The 24,396-nt window shown below is 35.9% G+C and overlaps 1 protein-coding gene across 2 annotated transcripts in view; it reads right to left on the bottom strand.

The window, feature by feature from the left end:
• LOC118189223 (glucocorticoid-induced transcript 1 protein-like) overlaps positions 1–24,396 on the bottom strand; it is a 275,707-nt gene that overhangs the window by 75,845 nt on the left and 175,466 nt on the right. Inside the window, exon 1 of one of the 2 annotated variants that reach the window (XM_035359796.2) lies at positions 15,000–15,151. The exons of the other annotated variant lie outside the window; for it this stretch is intronic. Coding sequence (XP_035215687.1) covers positions 15,000–15,003 — 4 coding nt within the window. The 5' untranslated portion in view covers positions 15,004–15,151. Of the gene's footprint in view, positions 1–14,999; positions 15,152–24,396 lie in introns of those variants that run through there. 2 annotated transcript variants of the gene reach the window in all.

Raw genomic sequence — 24,396 nt, 5'->3', positions numbered from 1 at the left:
TTTAGCATTAAATAATAATGATGAAGAGTTATATGTTATAAAATTTGTTTAAATATGGAATTTATAGTTCTGTGAAATGTTAGATTGATTTTTACAAATAAAATAAATTTACTTATTTAACATAACAAAAGTAAAAAGCATTATGTTGTTGTACATGTAGTCATTCAGTAACATTTCTCTATGTATTTTAGTAGACTCATCAAAGAAGAATTTAAGGATATTATTCTAAGGCGCTAATTTTTGCTAATGATAATCTTCAAATGTTTTCATCTCACTAATAAAAAGGCAACAACAAAGAAAAAAAACTAATTTAAGAAAACTGCCAGCTTCGTCTACAGTTAACAGACATACTGAGATTTCAATTTAAAGCTTCAAAATGAGAAAATCATATTTAGAACAAATTCTTATACCTACATATAGCAGCAACACTAATATTCAGTTATTCGGTTACTTCTGAGTGAGTCGTGTTCTTCCAGTTCACAGATTGCACTTCATTTAGCAAATGACGTATCCACAACTTTCTCATATAATAAATACTTTTAATTTTTAAATTACAACATTAACACTGATTTTGTGGTAAAATGTTCATTCATTACCTCATTCCCATGAAGCATTTTTCAAAAATTTGTTTATCGTTTTTTAAATTGGCTCCTTTTTAAAGAAGCACAATTCAGTCTTAGTGTAATTTATATTAGAGAAATAGTCTTACGTATTTTACGTGTATACGTAAGCATCCACTAGAAATCATTCTTTTTAAAAAAGCAAAATATCACACGTCCTAATGCCAAATTTTTATCATTTAAAAAAAAATACATCAAGAGAAATAACAACAATATTGCATCATCTATAGAACAAAACTGGAAAAAAAAATACGTACCAAGAAAAAGCTACACTAGATATTAAAATCATTAATAGCAGATAGATTTTGAGAAATTTTAAATACTATACAAAATTTGGGAGAATGGAAAGTAATATTAGTATAAGAAATACTGAAGAACTGGTAAAGGAATAATAATTTGTGTAGAAGGTTTAACAATTTCTGCTTTTCTAACATAAGATTCTTGACTTTTCAAAACTGTTTAAAAGTTGGTCATTCTCCTTTAAAAGCTGGCCGTCTCTTAATTGGTCCTTCTCGTTTCGCAAATAATTTTACTCGGTAAATTTAGATGTTTTTTATTTAAACAGAAATTAAGTCTAGCGAGGCACTGAACATTTTTACTTCTAAACGAAAAGATATTGATCCCAAAATAATCATGGCATTTTTCTCAAGCAAAACTGAACTATGCCGAAAATGTAATCGTTTCTGTTACATCTATAATATTATAGCTAATGCTTATGATCGGCATCTAATGCATATAATAGCGCAAATTCTACATTTCCTCTTTTTCATTTTTATTTGTATAATTTACTTCGATTTTAGTTCTTTGGCCTATGTTATCCTTCCGCATTCACAGTGAAAAAGGTAAATTAATATCTATTAATTCTAATTATGATATATACATTACAAATTTTTTGTATTCGTGATTTTTAAACAGAATGAACATTTGCATTGCTACTGTTCTCACTCCCCCCAATATTTTACAAAGTGTCTCTTTCTTATAAAATGAACTGATTTATATCGATTTTCTTCGTGAATATAAACTAATATAAATGAATGTATCAGCTGATATTGAAAAGTATATTGAAATGTATTTGTTTATTCATAATCGATACATGTAAAAGACACTGTTCGCACATCAATCAAAATACACGTCTTTTCAATTCGATGTTAATAAAATAATAATAATAATAATAAAATTAGAAAAATGCAGGCCTCTCTCCGAGGAGAGATTCTTGGCATTCTTCCAAGTAGAACAAGCATTGCGATTGAAACGGGAGGGGAGATATTCCATACCGCTTTAAATAAATCCCAAAGCCGTAAAATAAAAACAATAAATAGTTTCCAAATAAAAAAAAAATAAATAAATAAAAAAAAATCTGAATTCATTATACTATGGCAACATCTTCACATCCGCGGCCATGAAATCTGATTTATCTACAAATCATAAATGTTTGAAAAGAAAATTAAATATATAGCGTAAACCAGAGATTTCAATCTTTTTCTTGCATCGATCCGTTTAAAAGAACGGTTTTCTTCATCGACCCCCTATGTTTTCTGTATAATATAAAACATACAACATAATCATGATACAATAAATCAAATATAAATTAAGAAAACAATTAGACTAAAAATAAGAACAGAAGTTCTGTAAAAAGGTGTTTATTAGATATATTTTTGTACTATTAATTTTACAAATATAAACAAGTTTTTAGAAACAAAATCACAGAATTCACGAAATACGATTATTTTTTATACGAAATTTGTTTTTACACACGTTGGTTTTTCTGAGAATTTGGGAACAGGTCTTGAATACCAGCTATTTTCACAACAGTATTTTGCATTTGCGAAAAATTTATTTATACCAATTCATTATTCTAATGTGAATATGATTTGTATTTACTTCATGCATCTGAATATACAGTAGTATCTCCTGTAAGGGACACCTCCGAACAACGCACACCTCTATTTAAGGGTCAATTCTGTTGGTCCCGGTCTCTCTGAATTAGGCATTTAATAAGTTTACCCACTGCTTAAAATTATTATTATTATTATTTAAATATAAGTTCTATAAAAATATTACATATGTGTAATATTTTTGTTGTTACGTCGATAGAAAACTTAATCGATAGAAATTATAGTATCCTTTGTACGATGTACCATGAAATACTTGAAAAAGAAAGGCTCGGAATTGTCAGAAATGAAAGAAATTTATTCTATATATTACTGATAGTGGTACAAATAAACGACCGAATTTACAAGACCAAAAAAAAAAAAAAAAAAAAGAGTCCAAAATCAGTACTTTGTGTCTCCGCCACGCTCAGCGATAAGAGCCTGTACACGTCATGCCATTGAACCATACAGGTTCTGAATGTAGTAATACTGGAGAATGGCATTCCATATGGCTTCGACTTCGACACCAAAATTCAGTCTTAGTACGAGCTGTGCGAGCGACAAGCCAACCGATGAAATACCAGACATGCTCAATGGGCGACATACCCGAGGAATAAGCAGGCAATGGAAGAAGCGAAACCCTAAAGGAGGCTTGTGCAGTCTGCGAAACATGAGCACGGGTATTATCCTCCTGAAATACAGTGCTGGAAATGAGCTGAAAAAAGGGTAGGACCTCTGGCTCCACAATTTTCTTTATGTAGTGATCACTGTTGAGATTGCCAGCAATCTGCCCTAGATGGAATTGACAATTATACCCAATAGCTCCCAACACCATGATTCCAGGCGTTTGTGCGGTATGTTGCTGGATAACACATTGTGGGAGCAGACGTTACCCTCTGTAACATCTGACGCGTACCCATCCATCATTGTGCTTCGGATAGTAGCGAGATTCATAGGAGAAAACATGTTGTTGCCACAGAGAACGCTACGCACTGCGTTGCCGTCACCACTGAAGTCGGAGGCGTCTACGATTCAGTGACAGGGGAATCCTGCATACAGGAACCCTTGGAAGCAGTTCATGCTGCAGCAGACGGCGACGAACCGTGGAGCTAGACAACACAACAGTTGTAGCCGTGCTAACACACGAGAGGACGCTGTACAGTTCGGTAACAAACATGCGGTTAAGGTGCGTGTCGTTCCGTAGTGTTGTGCTATTGTGTGTCCCGCTGCCACGATTTTACTTTGTTTGCTTCTCCTCCGTCCATTTCTTCCAAACACGCAAAACTGTTTTGGCAATAAGCTGCGTGCGGGCTGCAATTACTCGATACGAAAATCCACCCTCTCGCTTACGAATGATGCGGCCTCGTTCGAACTCCGTTAGTTGTTGGTATGGCACACTCCACTGTTGGTGAGATATTCTGATCACTAATTAAACGTTCACCGCAGACAGAAGACGATAAAGATGTTTTAACGCACCTTTACAGTCCTTTATATACATGAAACAAGCGGCCGGTTCCATTCCACGCGCGCGCTTTGTAATTCTAATCGTTTGCGTGTCTTACCTCACTTTACATTTTCTGTAAGTTTGGTTCAATTTGCATAATTCCTTCACGGTGCTGCAACTTTCACAAACATTAGCATAAAATATTAGAAAGGCGCTTTAGAAACTGAAGGAAGCCAGTCAAAATTAAGTCCAACCAAATTTAAATTGTTCAGATAGAAAGTACTTATTTCGGACATGCCATTTCTGAAGATGCGTGTACGGATCCAGAAAAAGTATGGGCAGTTAAAGATCGAAGATGCCACGAAAATTTCTATCAGCTGAGAAGTTTTCTTTCCTGGGCTTTGCATCTACTATAGGATATTTGCGAAGGGCTTTTCTTCCACCGCAAGACCCCTTTCGCAAGCTAACAGAGAGCAAGCAAATGTTCTTGTAGACCAAAGAATGTAAGGGTGCATTTAACAAACTGAAGGTGGTTTTAACATCTGCGGCAATCCTGACATATCCTCAGGTCGACAAACCATTTATTCTTGACATGGATACGAGCAATGACCGTCAGTCGTGTTTTATCAAAAATAAATAAATAAAAATAAACGATCAAGGACGTGTCGTGGCATTCCGAAGCAAGTGTCTACGTAACCAGAGAGGAATTACTGTATCACCGGAAAATTATTGCTCGCCATAGTTAAAGCCGTAGGACATTTCCACCATTAACCTAAGAAGTACACTACGTAAGAAAATTGTTTATCGTGCATCGTCAACCTGCCTTTTAAACTTTCCGAAGGCCAAACATCCAAAGGAATACAGGGACTCCAGTTATTGAAACTCAATCACTATCCGTCATCGGAAGGAATTGTCACACGGAAACGCCGATGCCCTGTCTAGAAGATCCTTCCAGCTGCTACTAATATTGTTCCAGGGTCGAAAGGATTGCGAGCTGGTTAATTCAGTCGCACGTCAAATTACAACTTCAATACCGTCTGACCCAGACCGATGGAGTGATGAAGAAGTCAGGAAAGACAAGTTGAAAGATGGCGTCATTAAAGTCATAATTGAAATGGAATCTTCAAATAGGTAACCTACCTGGCAGGACATTTTTACGTATAGTCCTACAACGAAACAATACTGGGCTCCCTGGAGCTCACTTCATATTCCAAACGGCGTCTTGTAGCGGAAATTCGAATCGGATGATGGAAAGACATTCCGATTCAGCTGATAATGTCACGATCTCGGCCATTCTTAAAGAATTACACAACAGTGCAAAAAGAGGCTATTTCGGAATAATGAAGACTTTGCATAGAGTTCGAGAGCGCTTCTATTGGAGTAATGCGAAGGCTGACAGGCAGAAGTGGTGCCAATCTTGCGATGCGTATGAGGACCGGAAAAGACCAAAGAAACGCAGCTGAGGGAAACTGCCACGTTACTATGTAAGAACGTCTTTTGAACGCATCACCTTTGACATCATGGGACCTCTGCCACGAACTGCTGATGTCAACAAATACATCATCGTTGTCACTGATTACTTCACAAAGAGACCTAAAGCGCATCCTATTCCTGATCAAAGAGGCTGCCACGGTAGCACAGGTAATGAATGATACAGCATTGGATTCCCAGGTTTCGAGTCCCTCTTCAGTTACATTCTGATCAAGGAAGAAATTTTATCTCGGCTGTAATTAAAGATCTCTGCAAATTACTCCGCATAAACAAATCCCAAATGACACCTTTACATCCGCAGTCAAACAGAATGGTAGAGAGGTTTAATCGAATCATCATTAATGACCTCTTGCTAATAGTTTCTAGAGACCAACAGGACTGGAATCAGAAATTACCTTTGTTCTTACTGGCTAATCACACTGCTGTCCAGAAGATTACTGGTTATTCCCCATCCCAGATGCTCTACTAACAGCATATTTCTGGCTACTTCCTGATTATCTTCGGTCGGGACTTTCGTCTGCCTTGTGATTTCTTGTTTAGTCGCGCTACGAATGCGCCTTCATCACCCGAGGCGTATGTTAAAGATGTCCGGGCACAATTTAAAGTAACGCATAATTTTGCCCGATAGCGAGTCGATTTAGGGACGGAGAAGATGAAAACCCTATAAGACAAAAGAGCTGAAGGATGTCGATTTAACCAAGGTAATAAAGTATGGTTATGGAATCTGATTCGATGGAAAGGACTTTCCCCTAAACTACAGTCACCGTTGTCCTTGGGAGGGTCCAAACACAGTCCTTAATAGACTGAACGACGTCGTAGTTTGGATCCGCAAGTCATCGAATTCTAAGCCTAAAATCGTTCTTTATGAAAAACTACCCGCTTAGTACGGCCATAGTACGTAATCGCCCTAGTGTATATAATGTAAATAGCAAAGATCATGGTCCTATTTGTATATAAATTTGTAAATTTATTTAATTACTGATTTAGTTGCATGTTTGTTACTGAAATTATTGACTTAGTATTGGATTGATCTGCCTTAATTGTAAATATGGCTTCCTGTCCAGAGATTGTACCGTCCGGGTTGTGCTGTCCTTGGGAAGGGGCAATGTTACGAATTTTGTATATATGTAAATAATTTCAGAACAATTACATATAAAACTGCAGTATCATGAACAGTGTAACATGAAATGCTTGGAACAGCGAAGCTCTGCCGGAAAAATAAGGTTACAGGAGCAAGTCTATTTAACATTGAGGTAAATGGTTATCTCTCTAAATTGATGATATACCGCGAAGCTGGTCATGATTTTGGAGACTAATTTTTGGGGCATTTTGGGACATTTGGGTTCTGTCCCCTTTGTTACTGTTACTGGTACCGTTACTGATCCTTATATGTAACTGTAACCGGCCCTTTCATGTAACATTAACCTAACATATATGCCTCCCAGTTATTTCGAGAAATGTAAAATACTGGAGATTTCTCGGAGGCCGGGGAAAACAAAGCTCATTTCGGAGTATTGAGATCCGCGTGCGAGCTTCGCCTTTTATATTTATTGTTTTGTATTCCGTTGTGCTTAATATTCTGAGTAGTTTGAAGTGTAACTACTGATTGTGCTCTGTGACACTGAGAAGGGCTGTGCGAGTGCTTTTGTGGAGAGTCCAAGTGTTTTGCTGAATTCACGCTTCAGCTGGTTTCTTCGCCTTTTTTAGGTATGGTACGGTTTATTTGATTACGGCAAAGCACGTGAGGACAATCTGCCTTTAAAGGGGGAAGCCTTCGTACAGGGCTTTCTAAGGGCAACTGGCTTGTATACATCTCATACATGGGAAAATTCACGAAAACGCCCAAGTCGGCAATTCGTTAGCTGTAATCGAGCCCAGGACGAACTACCAGTGTTCTTTACTGTTCAGCCCTGGTGGGCTTTCTCATTTTTTTTTTTTTAATTTTTGGATCATTTGCATTCTTGCTTGATTCTTAATCCAAGCGCCGGAATTATAAAAAAATTCCAAAATCATCATAAAATTAACATATGTACATATAAATTAAGCATACTTTTTATATTTAAAATTAAGACTTTTTTTTAAAAAATTTCTTAATGTTTATACGGAAAAAATTACATTCCAATATAACACTAACAGCATATTTCTGGCTACTTCCTGATTATCCGTATAAGCGGTAATAGAACTGCAGTATCTTTGGAGTATTTTTGAGTATACATGCCCAACCACACTTGCCCGCACCAATACGTGTTTGAGTATAAGTGGATTTACAGGCTTTAAATTCAACCGCTATTTCCCTTAACCGTATCCACCAGCTGCAAAAATGCAAATATCGGCCATATAAATGTTTGTTTTTCCTCTTGAAGGTTTCTAATAAAATACTTATTTTTAATGTTATTTATGAAGGAAGAGAACGGTACCTAAGCATAGCATCATAAGGACAGAAAATGAAACTTTTTTTTGTCAATTCACAAATGCCATAGTGCTCACAGTTTGGTCGCCAATGAAATGGCAATTTTTCGTCTGGGATATGTAGAAAATACCAGTTTCTGCAATATATGTAAGTATAGAATGTAATATTATTTTCATTAATTATAATTAATCATTGAATTAAGTGACATTCTCATTTGAAAAGCCCCTAAAAGAATAATTTGTATGCTTCCCCTATCAAAAAGTAAACTTATAAATCTGTTTCTCCCTCTGCCTACACACCCATTATAACTGCCCTCCTTCATAAGAACAAAAGGATGCAATAAGGAGTAGTCACTGTCCCGAAAATGGACTTAATATGCTCTCATTATTCCGGGACCATTAGTGCATCACTCGTTGTTATAGAACCGTCAGTATAATGTTGGGTTCATTATAGCTAGCGTCGACTATATCAGCTTCTTACTATTTTATTCTGACTGGCAACTGCCGCGGTCAGTAAGCTGAAATTGTTACTATAACAGAAAAAAAAAAGTAATGCTCCTAATAAATCTAACAATGTAATTTTGCGTATTCAACTAATAAATAATAATGACAAAGATACAGAACAGAATTTAATGTTTTAAAATCATTTTAAAAATTATTTTATGAATTAATAACAGACAAATTAAATTTGAAAGAAAAATTAAATATTTCAAGGTTCGCCAAATGACAACAAATTAAGGCGCGAAAGGTAAAACACTTTATATCGGGCAGTGGCAACACATTTCCTTTAAATCTCTTATTTCTTATATCTCACGCTTCTCAGAGTTGCAACACAATGCTTTTAAATCGCCAAGTTTGTCAATCAAAAATGTCTCACAATCGAAAACCCTCCACTAAAATGCTCTCTAAACTAATTTGCGTTCTGTTGAGGAAACGGAAAAGAGAAGCGACAGTAAACGTGATATTATTAATACCTGGTTACTTAAAATAATAATGTTACGAGTTTTGTACATAGATATACGATTTTAAAGCAATGTTGTATTTTTCTGTGTAATGTAACGCGAAAAATCTTAAGAGAGAAACTATGCCGGAAAAGTAAGAATACAGGGGCAAGTTCATTTAACATTGAGTAAATGTATATCTCGGTAATTTGGTGAGATATCAGCCAAGCTGGCAACGATGTAGGAGAGTCATCACCAAAAGTCGCCAAACTTGGTGACCATCTGGCGGCATTTTGATCCAATCCCTGTACCACGGTAATAAGGATTGTAACTGAATAAATGTAGTTGACTACTATGTAAGTTGTAAATGTAATTCGACGCTCGTATTGCTTTACAATAATTCCGAGAAGCAGAAAGTATTAGAAATATCTCGGGGGCGGCTGAAAACCATATAAGGGAGAAGCTCCGTATAACAACTCTGTATCAAAGTATTTTCTTTCGGTTGCTTAGTAACTGATGTTTCGAGTTGTTAGTTCCGCGTGAACTGACATATCTTCGTTTTCTCGATATAGCTCTCTCTTTAGGTGCGCTTTAGTTTGCGTTGTATTTAACGTTTTCAGTAGTTTGAAGTGTAACAATAAATTGGACTCCGTTATACTGTCAACACCTGAACGATTATTTCTGCGGAAATTTTCAGAACTTTGTTTTTATTTGATAAAAATAAATTATATTAACCTATCATCGGACCTATGTGCATTCAATATACACCCGTACATAAGCAACAATAATAATCCTACAAATTAAGATGAAAATATGTATTACTTATATGACACTAAGCAATCTAAAAGTTTTACAGTTGTAACACAGTTTCATCAAAAAACCGAAAAATTCCTCTTTCGCAAGTGCGAGATGTAAAGTTTTCTAGGAAGACTTGCATAGTACTTTTCCCTACTTTTTCTTAAACCAATCCAACTAAGATTCCATATAAAATACGGATCATATCTACAATTATCAGATCTCTACTGATTAACTCAGTAAATGTTTGGTCACTTTTAAGAGGTTACTTCAAGCTCAAAGAAATAGCTTAAATCATCCCAAACTCCTATTAAACATTGTTAGAACTCAGTGGAATATAAGCATAACCGTGCATGAAAAGAAGGATTATATTCTGACTACATATCGATTAATCCAACCTAAGAGAGCTAGTCACAATATCCATTTACCAACAAAGGAAAGTATCACAGGCACGTGTTTCTCCTTGGCGATCGTTAACATGTACGTGAGAAGCCTGTCTGCGACAAGCATCAGCTAAGGTCATTCACGTTAGGAATTTAACATCACAGTACATCGGGCGTTTATATAAAGGCCTAAATACATTGCTAACTTAGACAAAATAACATAAAACAATTCGTATTACAAAAGAAACAAATGATATTTCCTATACATAAGGATTAAATTTTATTTCCGACATCAATAAAAATCCAATAATATGGCCCCCAACGGCCCGGCACTCCGTTAATTCGCCACTATTTTCACCGATTTTGTACTTTTCACCGGGTATGTAAGATCCCATTACTAACATTTCATTGTCCAATTTTCGCAAAGCCTTCCAGTTGCTTTTAAGGTCCTTTTGCTATTCTCAGTTAATCCTTTGTTTAAAACTTAAGCGTTTATATATCATTTGCATTTGTTATCTCTAATTTTTAAAGTATTTTCAAATCTTACAGAAGCTGATTCGACAAAGATCATTTGACGTCAGCCTGATGAAACGTTAAATACATTTGTAAAATTCTCTATCCATATATAAAATCCTGAAGATATAAAAAAATATTCATAGTCTAACGAAATCAGTTTTTTTTAATCCACTGAAGCAGGTGAACAACTTTATATATATAAAAAAAAATAATAATACACTTAATAACAATAATACTTAGAATGCACAAACTAATTAAGCAAAATTAAAGAGGTTTATTTCATAATAAATTTGATTTATTAGATATGTTACTATATGCAATTTATTTTCATTCCTCAATACAATCAATAACGAAGGGAAAAAAATCGTTTTGCGGCATTGCACAATTTTAGCCCATTTATCCCGTATCGCTAAAGTGTCGAACGGACACTGTTAAAAGTTAAAAGTGTTAAAAGCTATATAATTGGTGTTAAAACAATAATATTATATTATATACACGACATTATGAGTTTAAAATTATTCTTCCTATCAGCAACAGAATAGGCCGTTACTCTCCGTAACTTCAAAATATTATATGCTCCTGTTAAAATAATCTAATTCGTATATCATAAATAAGAACGTTTAGTAACTATACCAAAAAAAAATATGTTGTTAGGAACAGAACTATTTATTAACTTCAGCAAAAGATCCATGATCGAAGAAGAACGTAGTCATTTCTTAAAAACTAAATAAAAATTTCAAATCTAAGCTTTCTTTAGAATTAAATTTCAGCTGTATATTTTAAACTCGAACTGTCTTGAAAATACGCAAATTGCACGATTTGATTACCAATATGCATATACGTGTGCAAGAAAAATATTTTATGTGGACACCACATGACTTCCTTGTAAGGCCTATTAAATTATACATTCCCCCCCCCTGCATTTCATTTAAACGTATTTCCTCGACTTTCATTAGAGATACCTTTCTCATTAAATTAATACATTTCTTACTTCGCGTCAAGGCAAAAATGCATAAAAATGCACGCAAGCTCATTCAAAATTGTAACATACAGAAAAACATAAAACACCAAATACAGTTAAAAACAGTTAAAAGAATAATTATTACAATTAATTTTATAATTTGCACGCAAAAACAAGCAATTCCGCCAGTGGTCAGGAAGACAGATTTTTCGGTACAATAAAGCCGACACTTTTCGTTCTACTCGGCAAAAAGACACTGAAGTTGGTGCACAAACTGAATTCATTCTTCTACTAAAGGGTTTCAGATGTAGACGAAAGTCGGCCTCGTTACGATTAGCACCATTTAAACTTTTAAATTCTTGATAATTGTGCAACTATTGCATGCAGATTAACTAAAGGCATAGCATTCAAGATATTAAAGAATCAAAACTTTCGTTTACGGTGTTTGTCTATAGTTATTAAGTATCTGCACCCTGAAACAAAGTATTGCTTAGCCACTTAAGAATTTATCTAAATGTTATGCTAAGGTTGTTTAAAGGATTCCCAAGAGCGGGCAAGCGGTAAAACCGCAGAACACTGGTAGTTTCTCTTTGGAACGGGTTTTGAATACCTTGGAAAGGCTGCTTGCAATGGAATTTTAATGGGTTTCTCAGTGGATACGAATCAGTTTCCCTAAGAAAGTTCTCTACGAAGCAATCTCTACCCTTAAGCAGATAATCTTGACGTGCTTTGCCGTATTTTAAATAACCTAACCTAACTTTTTTTAAATGGGCAAATTACATTAACTAATGAGCCGCTTTACTGATGTTGCGAAAGAAATGCCAGTCACATTTAAGACTTATTACATCAGTACAAACTCTTACACTTCAGCTTATTTCTAAACGGGTACTTTGCTTTTTTTCATTTGTTATTCAGTTTGATTTGTTTTTAAAATTTGTACATTTTGTAATGTTGTTGTAAATGTACATTTACATTTACAACCATCAGCACGATGGACAACAACCATTTCGATCTGGAGATGATCAGCATACGCTATTAGAGTTGCTTAATACCAATGTTTATTCTTATTCTCAGAAACACTCGGCATTTTAAAATGATGATCGACATCACAGGATTCATTGAACTTGAAAAATCGACAGCAAGGTTTGGTTTATGTTGTAGGATTCCCCATTTTGTACTTCTAAGTTACGTATGAATGTGAAGAATCTTAAGAACTAGTAAGCGAATAATCGCTTGAGTTCGTGAGGTAGGAAACAACAAATGAGAAGGGTGAAATAACCCTTTATTATTCCAACTAAGCTTAACAAAACTCCGTCTTGGAATAGTACAATAAAGCCGACACTTGGGCTTGAACTTAAGAAACTAAGAATTAAACTAAACTAAAGAGATATACCCGGAGCTATCAAAATTCTAACAGAGTTGGCCCCTTAACGCTAACTGACTGCGAAGCTATCAAGGGGCTAAAAGTACTGCCGAGCGTAATAATAGCTTACGACAGAGTAGCCTGTCAGAATATCTGGTATCTCTCTCACCAAGACAGTAGAACTTCGCGGTTAAATACCGCTCTTCCTCTTTAGCATTCAGACGTGATTCTAAGACTACGTTCTGGAAATGGTAAGTTGAAATAAGGAAGCGACAGGACAAAGCCTCGAGGGCTATCTGCTTAAGGGAAGGGATGCCTTCGTGGAAGACCTTACTAAGGGAAACTAGTCATATACATGCTACATAGAGACAAAACCAGGAAAACGCCAATGCGGCCAACCCGTTCGCGGGATTCGAACCTCGGACCAAATCACCAGTGTTCAGTGACTTTTCCGATCGGCCGCTGGTGGGCCCCCTTTGCAAAAGGATTGGAAAGTGAAATGATGTTATAAAAAATTAGCTGAATCTAAAAGACCAAATTCAATTTTAGAATGCCTTTAATTTTTAAAGAATGCATTTCGAAATAATCTGACACGGGTTTCTTCTCTTAAAAAAGCAAAAGCAAAGTTCAGGAAATGTAAAAGTAAAGAGAAACGGGGCATTATCTAGATAAATATCGAAGTGGAAAATGAAGCTTAAAAATTATTACAAAAAAAGATACGATGAATAAGTCTGGAATCAAAAGCATTACGTAAAAACCAAATATGGCTTGAAATGAAATAACTTCGAAGTCTCAAGGAAATCAAAATCACAAATTAAAAAAGTTTCCTTGTGTACCTCTAAGACATTAAAAATGAAAGATTAGCTCGATCAACAATAATCAGTTGCGTAAAATTTGTTAATCTATCCTGACTATGATTCGTATTTCTTAGTTCAAAATACCAATGCTTGGTGCTGATTAGTTATTACATAATAAGACAGACACGATGCATTAAAACACATTGGAGAATTAATTCATCCAGACATTTTCATCCAGGCATATTATAAGTGTGACAGTCAATATTTTGCCTTTTAGTGCTTTCAAAAGAGCAATTCCCCCCCCCCCCGTCTAGCTGCTTTCTTTTCCCGAAAAACAATTTATCATTCCACTGCCGTAGTTATTTTCTCCATCGTTTTTCCTCACTTCCCAAAGTAGTATGCTATACCTTCAGATTTTAATATTACTTCCTCATTGTTTTCGAATTCTAAACAAGATCATGATTAATATCATAATCGCAGCTTAATTCCATTCTAATAATAAACCATTCTTCTCAGTTATCTGCATCAAAATCACGGAAAATGCTATTCTTTTATTCATAATTGAACAAATCCAGAATGTAGACTATTAACACAGAACAAAAATAGCCGCAGGAAAACAACAACAAAGAAAATGTTACATAAGTTACAGAAACTTTTACTTAAACTATAGCTGCTAAAAACTAACTATTAAAGGGTTTCAGAACGGATGGAGAGTAGGAATTTGGAGCACACCTGCGCTACGACCCTCCTCAAAATACCATCCTGATACAGTAATGAATAAATAAACCGAGAATGCGTATTAAGAAATGGCGCAACCAAAGTTTAGCACATACAACAATAACGATTCTACTCGAATGAAACTAGAGCAGAGATGGTCTCTTATTACAAAAGCATGCAAAGTTGCTGAGACACACACACACTTGTATCTCATTCCCAGGCACTTCTTAAAACCCTCTTTTCATGAAAGCCATAAAGACCTACATGCAGAACCGCATTCCTATATGCTCCACCATATCAAGACTTACCTGTTTAACACCAAAAGCATGCAAACTTACAACACATATAGAACAAACACCCACACAAAATCGACCAAACAACAACGGATTACCCAGTTCTAAAAATGCTATGTTTTTAATTTCAAAGGTGACCATTACCAGCGAGACAGTTTCTGGATCGTGGCAAGAAATTACACTTCTCTCTCATCTCCAGGTGCTTCTTAAAACCATCTTTTCAAGAAACCGAAAGCCATCCATGTTCTACATGCAAAACCACGTTCCGATATGCTCCACCATGTCAGCTATTGTTGTAATGAGCACGGAGAGCGAAGTGTAAGGTAATTAAAAATCGGAAATTCACTTTCATGGGCGAGGGGAGATTGAAGTTTGGAGGTATTGATTCCCTTACTTACTCATAATGCGCGGGCATCATCCATCCACTGGCGGTCGGTCGGTACGAAAGCAGAAGAGAGACCATCCCTTTCCCGACAGGAGGGAGAGAACGAGTTGAGGAGGATTTATATAGGGCGCGGCACGCAGCCAGCGGGGCTCGATTCCAAAACAGAGTTTTCGTGAAGGTGAAGGCTACTCTACCTGCACAATCCGACAACAGAAGGTATGTATGCATCCTGGCGCCCCGCCGTCTGCCGCGTACAAAAACCCTTTGTTGCAGCGATGATTTTTACTTGGCAAGAGTGGAAAAAAATGAGGCTTAATTTAAACTTTTTCTTGGTAGCGAGAAGAAACAATCGTTTTCCCCGCTCCTTTCCTCCGGAATATTCGACAATTGATACGGAATTTTACGCAACACAAAAGAGTTATGACGTGGCTTGCACACGACTTCCTTCTCTTTCCAACTCGTACTTTCCTTTCTATCCCTTTTCTTAAAAAAGAGTGACTACCTGACTTTTACTTTTATATAAACCGTACAAGAATAACAAACTTTACTCGGGCTCGTTACATACTAAAGGAGATTTAGAAATTGATAGCAAACTGCACATCATTTGTGAATTTTACTCCGCACGTTGAGGAATACGTTAAGCTATATTATGTGGAAAATTTTGAATTATACTGTAACACTGTCTACAGTCACAAAAGAATCACAACATTATCTGTTTAACACCAAAAGCATGCAAACTTCCAACCATCCTACTTTGAAGTTACCGATGATTTATCAAAACAAGTCTTTTAGATTAATTATAACGGTAAAACAATCGAAGGCTATCTGCTTTAGAGCTTAAGAAAAGACGCCTTTATGGAAAACTTCTTTTAATGGTAAGCGGTTTGTACCAGAAATAAGGAGCTCGAGGGAAAGACATGCAGATAGTGCAATGAGTCGCTGAAAACCATCAACATGTGAAGGCGGCGTAGCTTTAGCGCCATTTGCTTTAGCTTTGCAGTAGTCGAAAGATTAAATTACCTCTTTGTATATATTACATGGTATTTAAAATTTTGCTTTCTTATTTGTTTAATGAACTGTAATGTTGTCTTCATGTTTGTTGTAGAAAAGGGGATAGGACGTGAGAATTATCTACCCACCGGACGTCTTCACGGGTTACTTTCCAAGAGAAATTAGCTTAATATAATAGCAAAGAGGCGGCTATGAAATATCCATGCAGCCAACCCGTTCGCAGAGATTTTAATTCAGGTCCAACTACCAGTGTTCAGCAGTTTTATTTAATCGTGTATTTGTTGGTATCATTCAAATGGCAGGAAAATTATGGGAGCACGGGAAATAATAAAGCAAGTAATTAATACATTTCAAGCATTTGCTCAAGAATGAGTTTATTGAGTGGTATTCTAATGAGCTTCAATTTCTAGAGGAAAAAGAATCTGTGGACTTGTGAATATTACGACTAAAATCGATTCAAGCCTCTTGGCTTGTGCGCGTATTTAACGGTATTGAAGCCAAATATGAGATAATTTTGAATGGCTTCAAAGAAGCTGGTATAAATAGTATTTTAAGTGAATGAGCTGCCTTCTATTAATTTAATTGTTTTATATTCGAGAAATAGAGTTATATATTATCCAAAAAATAGTTATAAGAAAGAAAGTTGTCAAGAAAAAGCTTGTAACTGTGCAATAAATCATTAAATTTTGGGTTAGTGAAAAATTTCTGATTTTTTATTATTATTTGAGGCGGGGGAAAAAAAAGTATTTCGAGAGGCTTAAATTTTCACGATTACGACGGGCTCGCGAAAATTAAAGCCTCGCGAAAATAAGAGCCTTTACAGTTGTAACAGCTTTAAATAGTATTAAAATCTTGTAGTTTAAATAATTTAAATAGATGAACATTAAGTTATTTGTGAATGGCAATATTCGAAACCAGACTCGAGTGCCACGTGCGACTCTCGCACGAAGAATGTAATTTATTTTTAAATGTTAGAATATGTTTTCTCTTTCTTGTTTGTATGTCGCCATTTTTTTGAGTGTTAAATAAAAGTTATTGCTGTGTTCCATCATTGGAATTGCTTCATTTCGTCAAAGAAGTATCACAGTCATAATTATTTTGGAGGCACCGACCAAGATCGAATAATCGTGCGTATTTTTATTTTATTAGTTCATCACTGAACATAATATTAGTGATACCAGATTATTACTTCCTGTTCATATAGAATTGCTTTATTTTATTAGTTCATCACTGAACGCAATATTAGCGATACCAGATTATTATTTCCTGTTAATATTAAATTGTCTTATTTTATTACCGTATTTGATATTATATTTAATATTCATTTTAGTTGTGCAGACGGTAGACATATATATATATTGCTCTATGTTATTATTCTTATTTTAATCACAATTAATGTGGTAGAGAGAATGAACTTCATATAATTTAAATATTTCATTTTTGAGGTATACGTACTTAACAAAGTGCATTTAATTTCGTGATTCCTGACTGCATTAATTAATTAAAGTAATTGAATTGAGCTATTTTGAGGAAATATAAAGAAAACAGTGTTCGTTAATTTTAAACATAGAAACAATGTCTTACTTAGGAAGAACTCGTAAGGAAGATTTGCAAAATCTCGCGGCTGAACTGGGAGTTCATGTGACTGCAGATTTGAAAATAGTCGATTTAAAACAGAAAATTGTTGAAAGTAGAGATTATGATGAAGTATTCGTCAAAGGAGTCTTAGACACAATAATAGAAGAACGGAAAGTGAGGGAGGAAAGGGAAGAACGGAAAGAGAGGGAGGAAAGAGAAGAACGGAAAGAGAGGGAGGAAAGGGAAAGAGAAGAACGGAAAGAGAGGGAGGAAAGGGAAAGAGAAGAACGTAGGAGACAGGAAGAAGCGGAAGAGCGGAGAAGGAAAGAACACTATGAATTAGAGAGATTAAGACTTGAAGCAGAGACAAAGTCTCAAAATACCGGACAGATCCGGCCGAAAACGGAGCTGCGTCACCTTATGCAGAAATTCGATGACAAGAAAGGAGATATCAGTCTATATTTGCTATTGTTTGAAAGGCAAGCAGAATGGGCTAAAATTGATAAAGAAGAATTTGTATCTCATTTACTAGGACTACTTCCTTACGAAGTAACCCAGTTAATAGTTAGAGAACCCTCCGATAAAGCTAAAGACTATGAACACGTAAAGAATTTATTGTTAAGACGGTTTAAACTAAGCCCGGAAAAGTTTAGGCAGAAACTTATGAAACATCAAAAGAGTACCGAATCCACATGGGTGGATTTCAATTATGAAATAGAAAATTATTGCAAGGAATGGGTGACTGGTCTAGGAGTTAAGACTTTTGATCAGTTGCTAGATTTGATGGTGATTGACCAACTTAAGCGTCGAGTTCCTCCTGAAATTCGAGATCATTTTCTTGATGAGTGGGTAGAGATGATTTCATCTAAAAAATTAGCTGAAAAACTTGATGCCTATGAAAACGTTTGCGGAAACTTTAAAAAAAAGCCTGTAGTGGATAGGCAGAAAGAAAGATACAATGCACTAACTCAAGGTAAATTGAGTTCAGATAATAAAAATAAAACTGAAAACAAAATGTCATCAGGATTTAATACGCAAAGCTTGTTTCATAGACCTAGAAGTCCACGTCCAGATGATAAATATGAAAAACGAAAGACGCCACAATGCTATCAGTGTGGGTCCTATCAAAATTTAAGGCCCCAATGTCCAAAACTTAAGAATAGTACTGAATCTCCTGCTAATCTTAACAGAATTAGTGCAAAACCAGAGGATAAATTTCTATTACCTTATACTAGTATGGGTTACGTAAATGGTCATAAAATTCCTATATTAAGGGATTCAGGTGCTAGTATTGATATAGTTTGTCGCAAATACATCACGCCGGAAATGCTGACAGGTGAAAATGTGTGGGTGCAACAGCCATTAGACTTGAATCCAACCTGTTTACCATTGGCTGAGATCGAACTAAATTGCGATCTTGGGCGAGTAATAACTAAGGCTGCCATTATTAGAAATGAACTCGACAAAGGAAGGTATTTATTAGGCAATCGAACTTTTGCACTGTTGAATAAACAAAGAAAGGAGCCTGATAGTTGTCCTCACCAGGTTAATGCTGTCTCTACTAGAGCTCAAAGGAAAAGAGAAATAGCTGAAGAGAAGCTCTTGGAACCGATGAAGGAAGAAAATAAAGCATCCAGATATGTTTTTGAAGAAGAAGATAATTTACCGGAACTAAATACGGAAGATGAAGCTCTCATGAAACTGGTAAAAATTGACTCAGAAGAAATTGCACAACTTCAGCTTGCTGATAAGGAACTGTCTAAAATCATCCAAGAAGTTAAAGAAGGTACATGCAAAAATGAGAACTATAGTCTGACAGGAAAAGAACTTTTAGTTAAAAAAACGACGGATAAAATGGGCTTTGAAAGACAGCTTGTCGTTATACCTGAAAAACTCAAGCCGTCAATTATAAAGATGTGCCACGAAGGAACTTCTGGTCATTTGGGTGTCAAAAAGACCAAAGACAGACTTGCTAGATATTTTTACTGGACGAGGTGTTACAAAGAAACTGAAGATTTTGTAAGAACCTGTGATGCTTGTCAGCGCGCTGGAAAAGGAAATGACAAAAAGAAGGCTCCAATGACATTAGTACCAGTAATTTCCGAAATATTCACTAAAATAAATGTCGATGCCGTTGGTCCGCTACCTATTTCAAAGACTGGAAAAAAATATATTATTACAGCTCTGTGTATGTCGTCCAAATATCCAGATGCTGTAGCGGTGACAGACATTTCTTCGCCATCTGTGATTGATGCTTTCTTACAGATTTTCAGTCGTATGGGTTTCCCAAAAGTGTTCCAAACAGATCAGGGGACCTCTTTCGTCAGTGCTTTGACAGAGGAATTTTTGGAGCGTTTCGGCATTAAACATGTAAGAAGCTCTGTGTATCATCCGCAGAGTAATCCCGTTGAGCGATTCCATAGAACGCTAAAAAGGGTGTTAAGAGTCGTATGTATAGGAGCGACTTCGGATTGGGAGAATTATCTACCATCAGTTCTTTTTGCTCTCAGAACAGTCACACACGAAAGCACTGGTTTTACACCAGCAGAATTAGTTCATGGCAAAAACCTACGAACGCCAGTCACTTTACTTTATGAGCAGTGGCTAGAACCGATTGAAGAAAGTAATAATGTTGTCAGTTACGTTTTCAAACTTATTAATCGAATGAAGAAATGCCAGGAACTTGCCGTGGAAAACATGAAAGAAGCTCAACAACGGAGGAAAACATGGTACGATCGAAACGCAGTGAAAAGAGAATTTGCTAGAGGAGATTTAGTTCTTGTTTTATCAACGAATCGTCAAAATAAACTAGAAGTACAGTGGAAAGGACCTGGAAAAATAGAGCAGAAAATTTCAGAAACCAATTATATTGTAAGTTTCGAGGAACAAAATGAGCCAAATCAAGTATATCACATTAACATGCTTAAACCATATTACAAAAGACCAGAAATGATTAATATGATAACTGAAGTGGAAGGAGACTTAGAAATGGACATTCCTCGTTTACCTTCCAATCCAAGTATATTAAATTTCTCGGACATCATAGAAGAGAATGAACTCGAGAAAAGGTTGAAATCCGAGCAAATAGAAGATTTACGAAAGATTTTATGGAAATATTCTGGTTGTTTTTCAAATAATCCTGGACTAACAAACTTAGTTTGTCACGATATTGAGCTATTAAATAACGAACCAATACAAATAAAGCCATACAGACTGTCACCCCGACAGACTGAAATTCTCAAAAGGGAAATACAGAAAATGCTCGATCTTAAAATTATAGAGCCGGGAGAATCGGACTATACATCTCCCATGATTTTGATAGAATCTTCATCAAAGGATCCTCGGCCTTGTATTGATTATCGTAAACTCAATGCTGTTACTAAAACTGAATACTATCCTTTGCCTAATATTGAAGAACGTATCGAAACTGTAGCAAAAGCAAAATATATTACCCTATTAGATTTATCTAGAGGCTACTGGCAAATTCCGTTAACAGAAAGAGCCCAAAGATATGCAACATTTGTAACTAGTTTTGGAAGTTTCAGGCCTCTACGTTTACCCTTTGGATTAAAAAATGCCCCATATTTTTTTAGCAAAGTTATGACTAAAGTCCTGGCTGCATGCGAAGGTTTCGCTGTACCATACCTGGATGACATTGCCATTTACTCAAAAAACTGGGAAGAGCACCTTAAAAACTTAACTTCTGTTCTAGAGAGAATACAGAAAGCAAATTTACGACTAAAACCATCAAAATGTAAATTTGCACAAGATCAAGTGAGATACCTAGGCCATGTTGTGGGACAAGGACAACGAACCCCGGATGAAGTAAAGATCCTGGCTGTAAAGGAGTATCCTACACCTAAAACCAAAACAGAAGTACGTGCTTTCTTAGGACTGGTAGGGTATTATCGCCAGTACATACCGAGATTTTCGGAAATTGCTTCACCCCTCACGGACGCTTTGAAGGGGGTAACAAAAAAAGGAAATATACAATGGTCTGAAATATGTGACAGAGCTTTTAAAAATTTAAAAGAGTTGCTATGCAAGAAACCAATTCTGTATGCTCCCGATTTTGATAAAAGGTTTATTATACAAACCGATGCCTCAGACAATGGCATGGGTATAGTACTATGCCAATTAGATGATGAACAACGTGAACATCCTATCTTGTATATAAGCAAAAAATTTACTAAGTTTGAAAAGAATTATTGTACTACTGAAAAGGAGTGCGCTGCTATCATCTACGCTATCAAGAAACTGCATTTTTATCTGGATGGTCAGCAAGAATTCTTGATTCAAACTGATCATAATCCTTTGGTCTGGCTACAATCCAACGCCAAATGTAACTCTAGATTGATGCGCTGGGCACTCTCATTACAACCTTATAATTTTAAGGTCATTCATCGCAAAGGATCTTTGCACAAGAACGTAGATGTTCTGAGTAGAATTAAGTAATGTAACTCTTAGTGTATGTAACCACGTTTAGAATTAATTTTATTGTTTAATGTATGCTCAACTAATGTATTTGAACGTTCTCCATTTCTTTCTTTTTAAATGTAGTGTAAAAGTATTGTTTAAAACTTAAAATTTTTTGGCCTGAAATTTAGAAATTTATAAGAGAAATAACCTTTGCTCTTTAAGCAAATGAGCAAGCCGAGCTTATTAAACTGTCAAATTTTACAGAACTTTTCCCTTCGGAAAAAGTCTCTCCGTTGGGGGAGAGGTTGTAACAGCTTTAAATAGTATTAAAATCTTGTAGTTTAAATAATTTAAATAGATGAACATTAAGTTATTTGTGAATGGCAATATTCGAAACCAGACTCGAGTGCCACGTGCGACTCTCGCACGAAGAATGTAATTTATTTTTAAATGTTAGAATATGTTTTCTCTTTCTTGTTTGTATGTCGCCATTTTTTTGAGTGTTAAATAAAAGTTATTGCTGTGTTCCATCATTGGAATTGCTTCATTTCGTCAAAGAAGTATCACACAGTATTCTGATTTAGCGTTAAGTCTACTTCTACACGAAGCTGGAAAAGTCGGAAAACCATAGTCAAGAACATTCTGAGAATGCTACTATCCTTTGTCGACAAACATCAGACCAAAGCTCCAATGGGTCCGTGCACACATGGAGTACACGGCACTGAAAAAGCAGACGAAACTGCCGAATTGGCAACTACGGACGAATGTACGCGGATACTGTACATACTATGGCCGTAGTCGCACATGGAAACGACCACTAGGGTTCTTTTGATGAAGCAGTGGATAAGTTCCTCGCATAATGACTGCACTGGTAGCAGAGTATATAATTACCTTCCCAAGATCAGAGATAAAATATCCAGTGGTACTTCTGAGCTGACACAATTCCTAATGGGACATGGCCCATACATGAGCTATTTATTTTGCTTCGGCTTTCAGAACAGTGCACTGTGCATATATGGGGGGGGGGGGGTCGGAGACCCTGACCATTATATTTTTGACTGTTCAGAAACAAGTGCTTATCACCCCCGCATTCCATCAGCTGAAAACAAACATGTACGGGCAAATAACATTTGCTGCAACAATGTGTATCCAGAAATGCGCTGAAATAGCTCTTAGAATCTTCAATCGACTTAATAACTAGATAGCAACCTGCTATACCTAAGGGAAGTAAAGAGAACTGTTATAAACTTGAAAAATGCATAATAGCCATATTTTTTCACGATATTGGTATACCTGCGAACAAAATTCGAATTTCTGGTAGGGTTTAAACAGGTTGATAAGCACCATCATCAAGTGGACCAGCTGCTTTGCCGGTGGAGTAAAGTAAAATTACTAGTGAGCCATTAGGTCTTTTCGACGTCAGGAAACTGAAGAAATCGGCACAGCCCACGCCGTGATCCAAACTGGGGACCTCCCGAATACCCGAGAGTGCTTCCAATTGCACCACCAAGGCATGCGGAAAGGAGGGAGGAAATATCTAATATACCCCCTTTTAAAGGGCAACTGGGGATAAATTGATCTAATCGCCAAATCCTGGTAGTAACAAACCGTCTTTCACCATTTCTTAGTTTGGGCGCTACTTGTAAAATTATTAGGTGAAGCTAGGAAATAAGAAATCAGAAATGCCCTCGCCGAGAGTTGAACTCTGGGCTTCTCGAATACGCGTCGAAGTGCTTTCAGTTACACCACGAAGGCATGCGGACAGGAGCGAGAAAATACCTTGCAACTTTAAAAAATAAAATTAAAATTTTTTTTTTTTTAAATGCTTTTTAATAAGTCTAGCCAGTGTAATTTCACAGGACTAACAGGTAATTAATTAAAGATATAAAGAACTACTTTTATTCTTTTAAATCGCTTAGTTTGCCAATTAATAACTGTCAAATTAAATACCTTAACCTAATTATCAGGAGCAAAGTAATCTGACCGATTTCTTTGCTCCTGATGAAGAGAGACCTGTACCTGTTTGCACACTAAATCGATACAATCTTGACTAAAGTACATGCCAAACACAAGGTTTTGCTTTGCTAATTTTATTGTAAAATGTTTTTAATTACAACGAGAAATTGTTAAAAAATTCTTTTTAAAAGTTTTATACTATATTCTTTGACCTGCTTACGATATGACAGATTAGAATGTGCAAGGAATCCTCCTCGTTTAACTTTCTTAAATGATTCCATGCTGTTTAATACTCCTTTAATGAAAAATGAATAATCACTTCCCAAAAATAGAATAGGTTATCTAAAAAAATATATTCGACTAGATTTTACTTAAAACGTTTCTCTTTTTGAACCCTTTTGTACATTTACCTGTTACTTGTTACTTACTTAATTACCACTCTGTTA

This window comes from Stegodyphus dumicola, chromosome 3 (assembly GCF_044657685.1).
Source record: "Stegodyphus dumicola isolate Sdum_Otavi_A_Nest chromosome 3, ASM4465768v1".
Lineage (NCBI taxonomy): Eukaryota > Metazoa > Arthropoda > Arachnida > Araneae > Eresidae > Stegodyphus > Stegodyphus dumicola.
The sequence above is the reverse complement of the archived record's forward strand: the minus strand, read 5'-3'. Positions and strand labels throughout refer to the sequence as shown.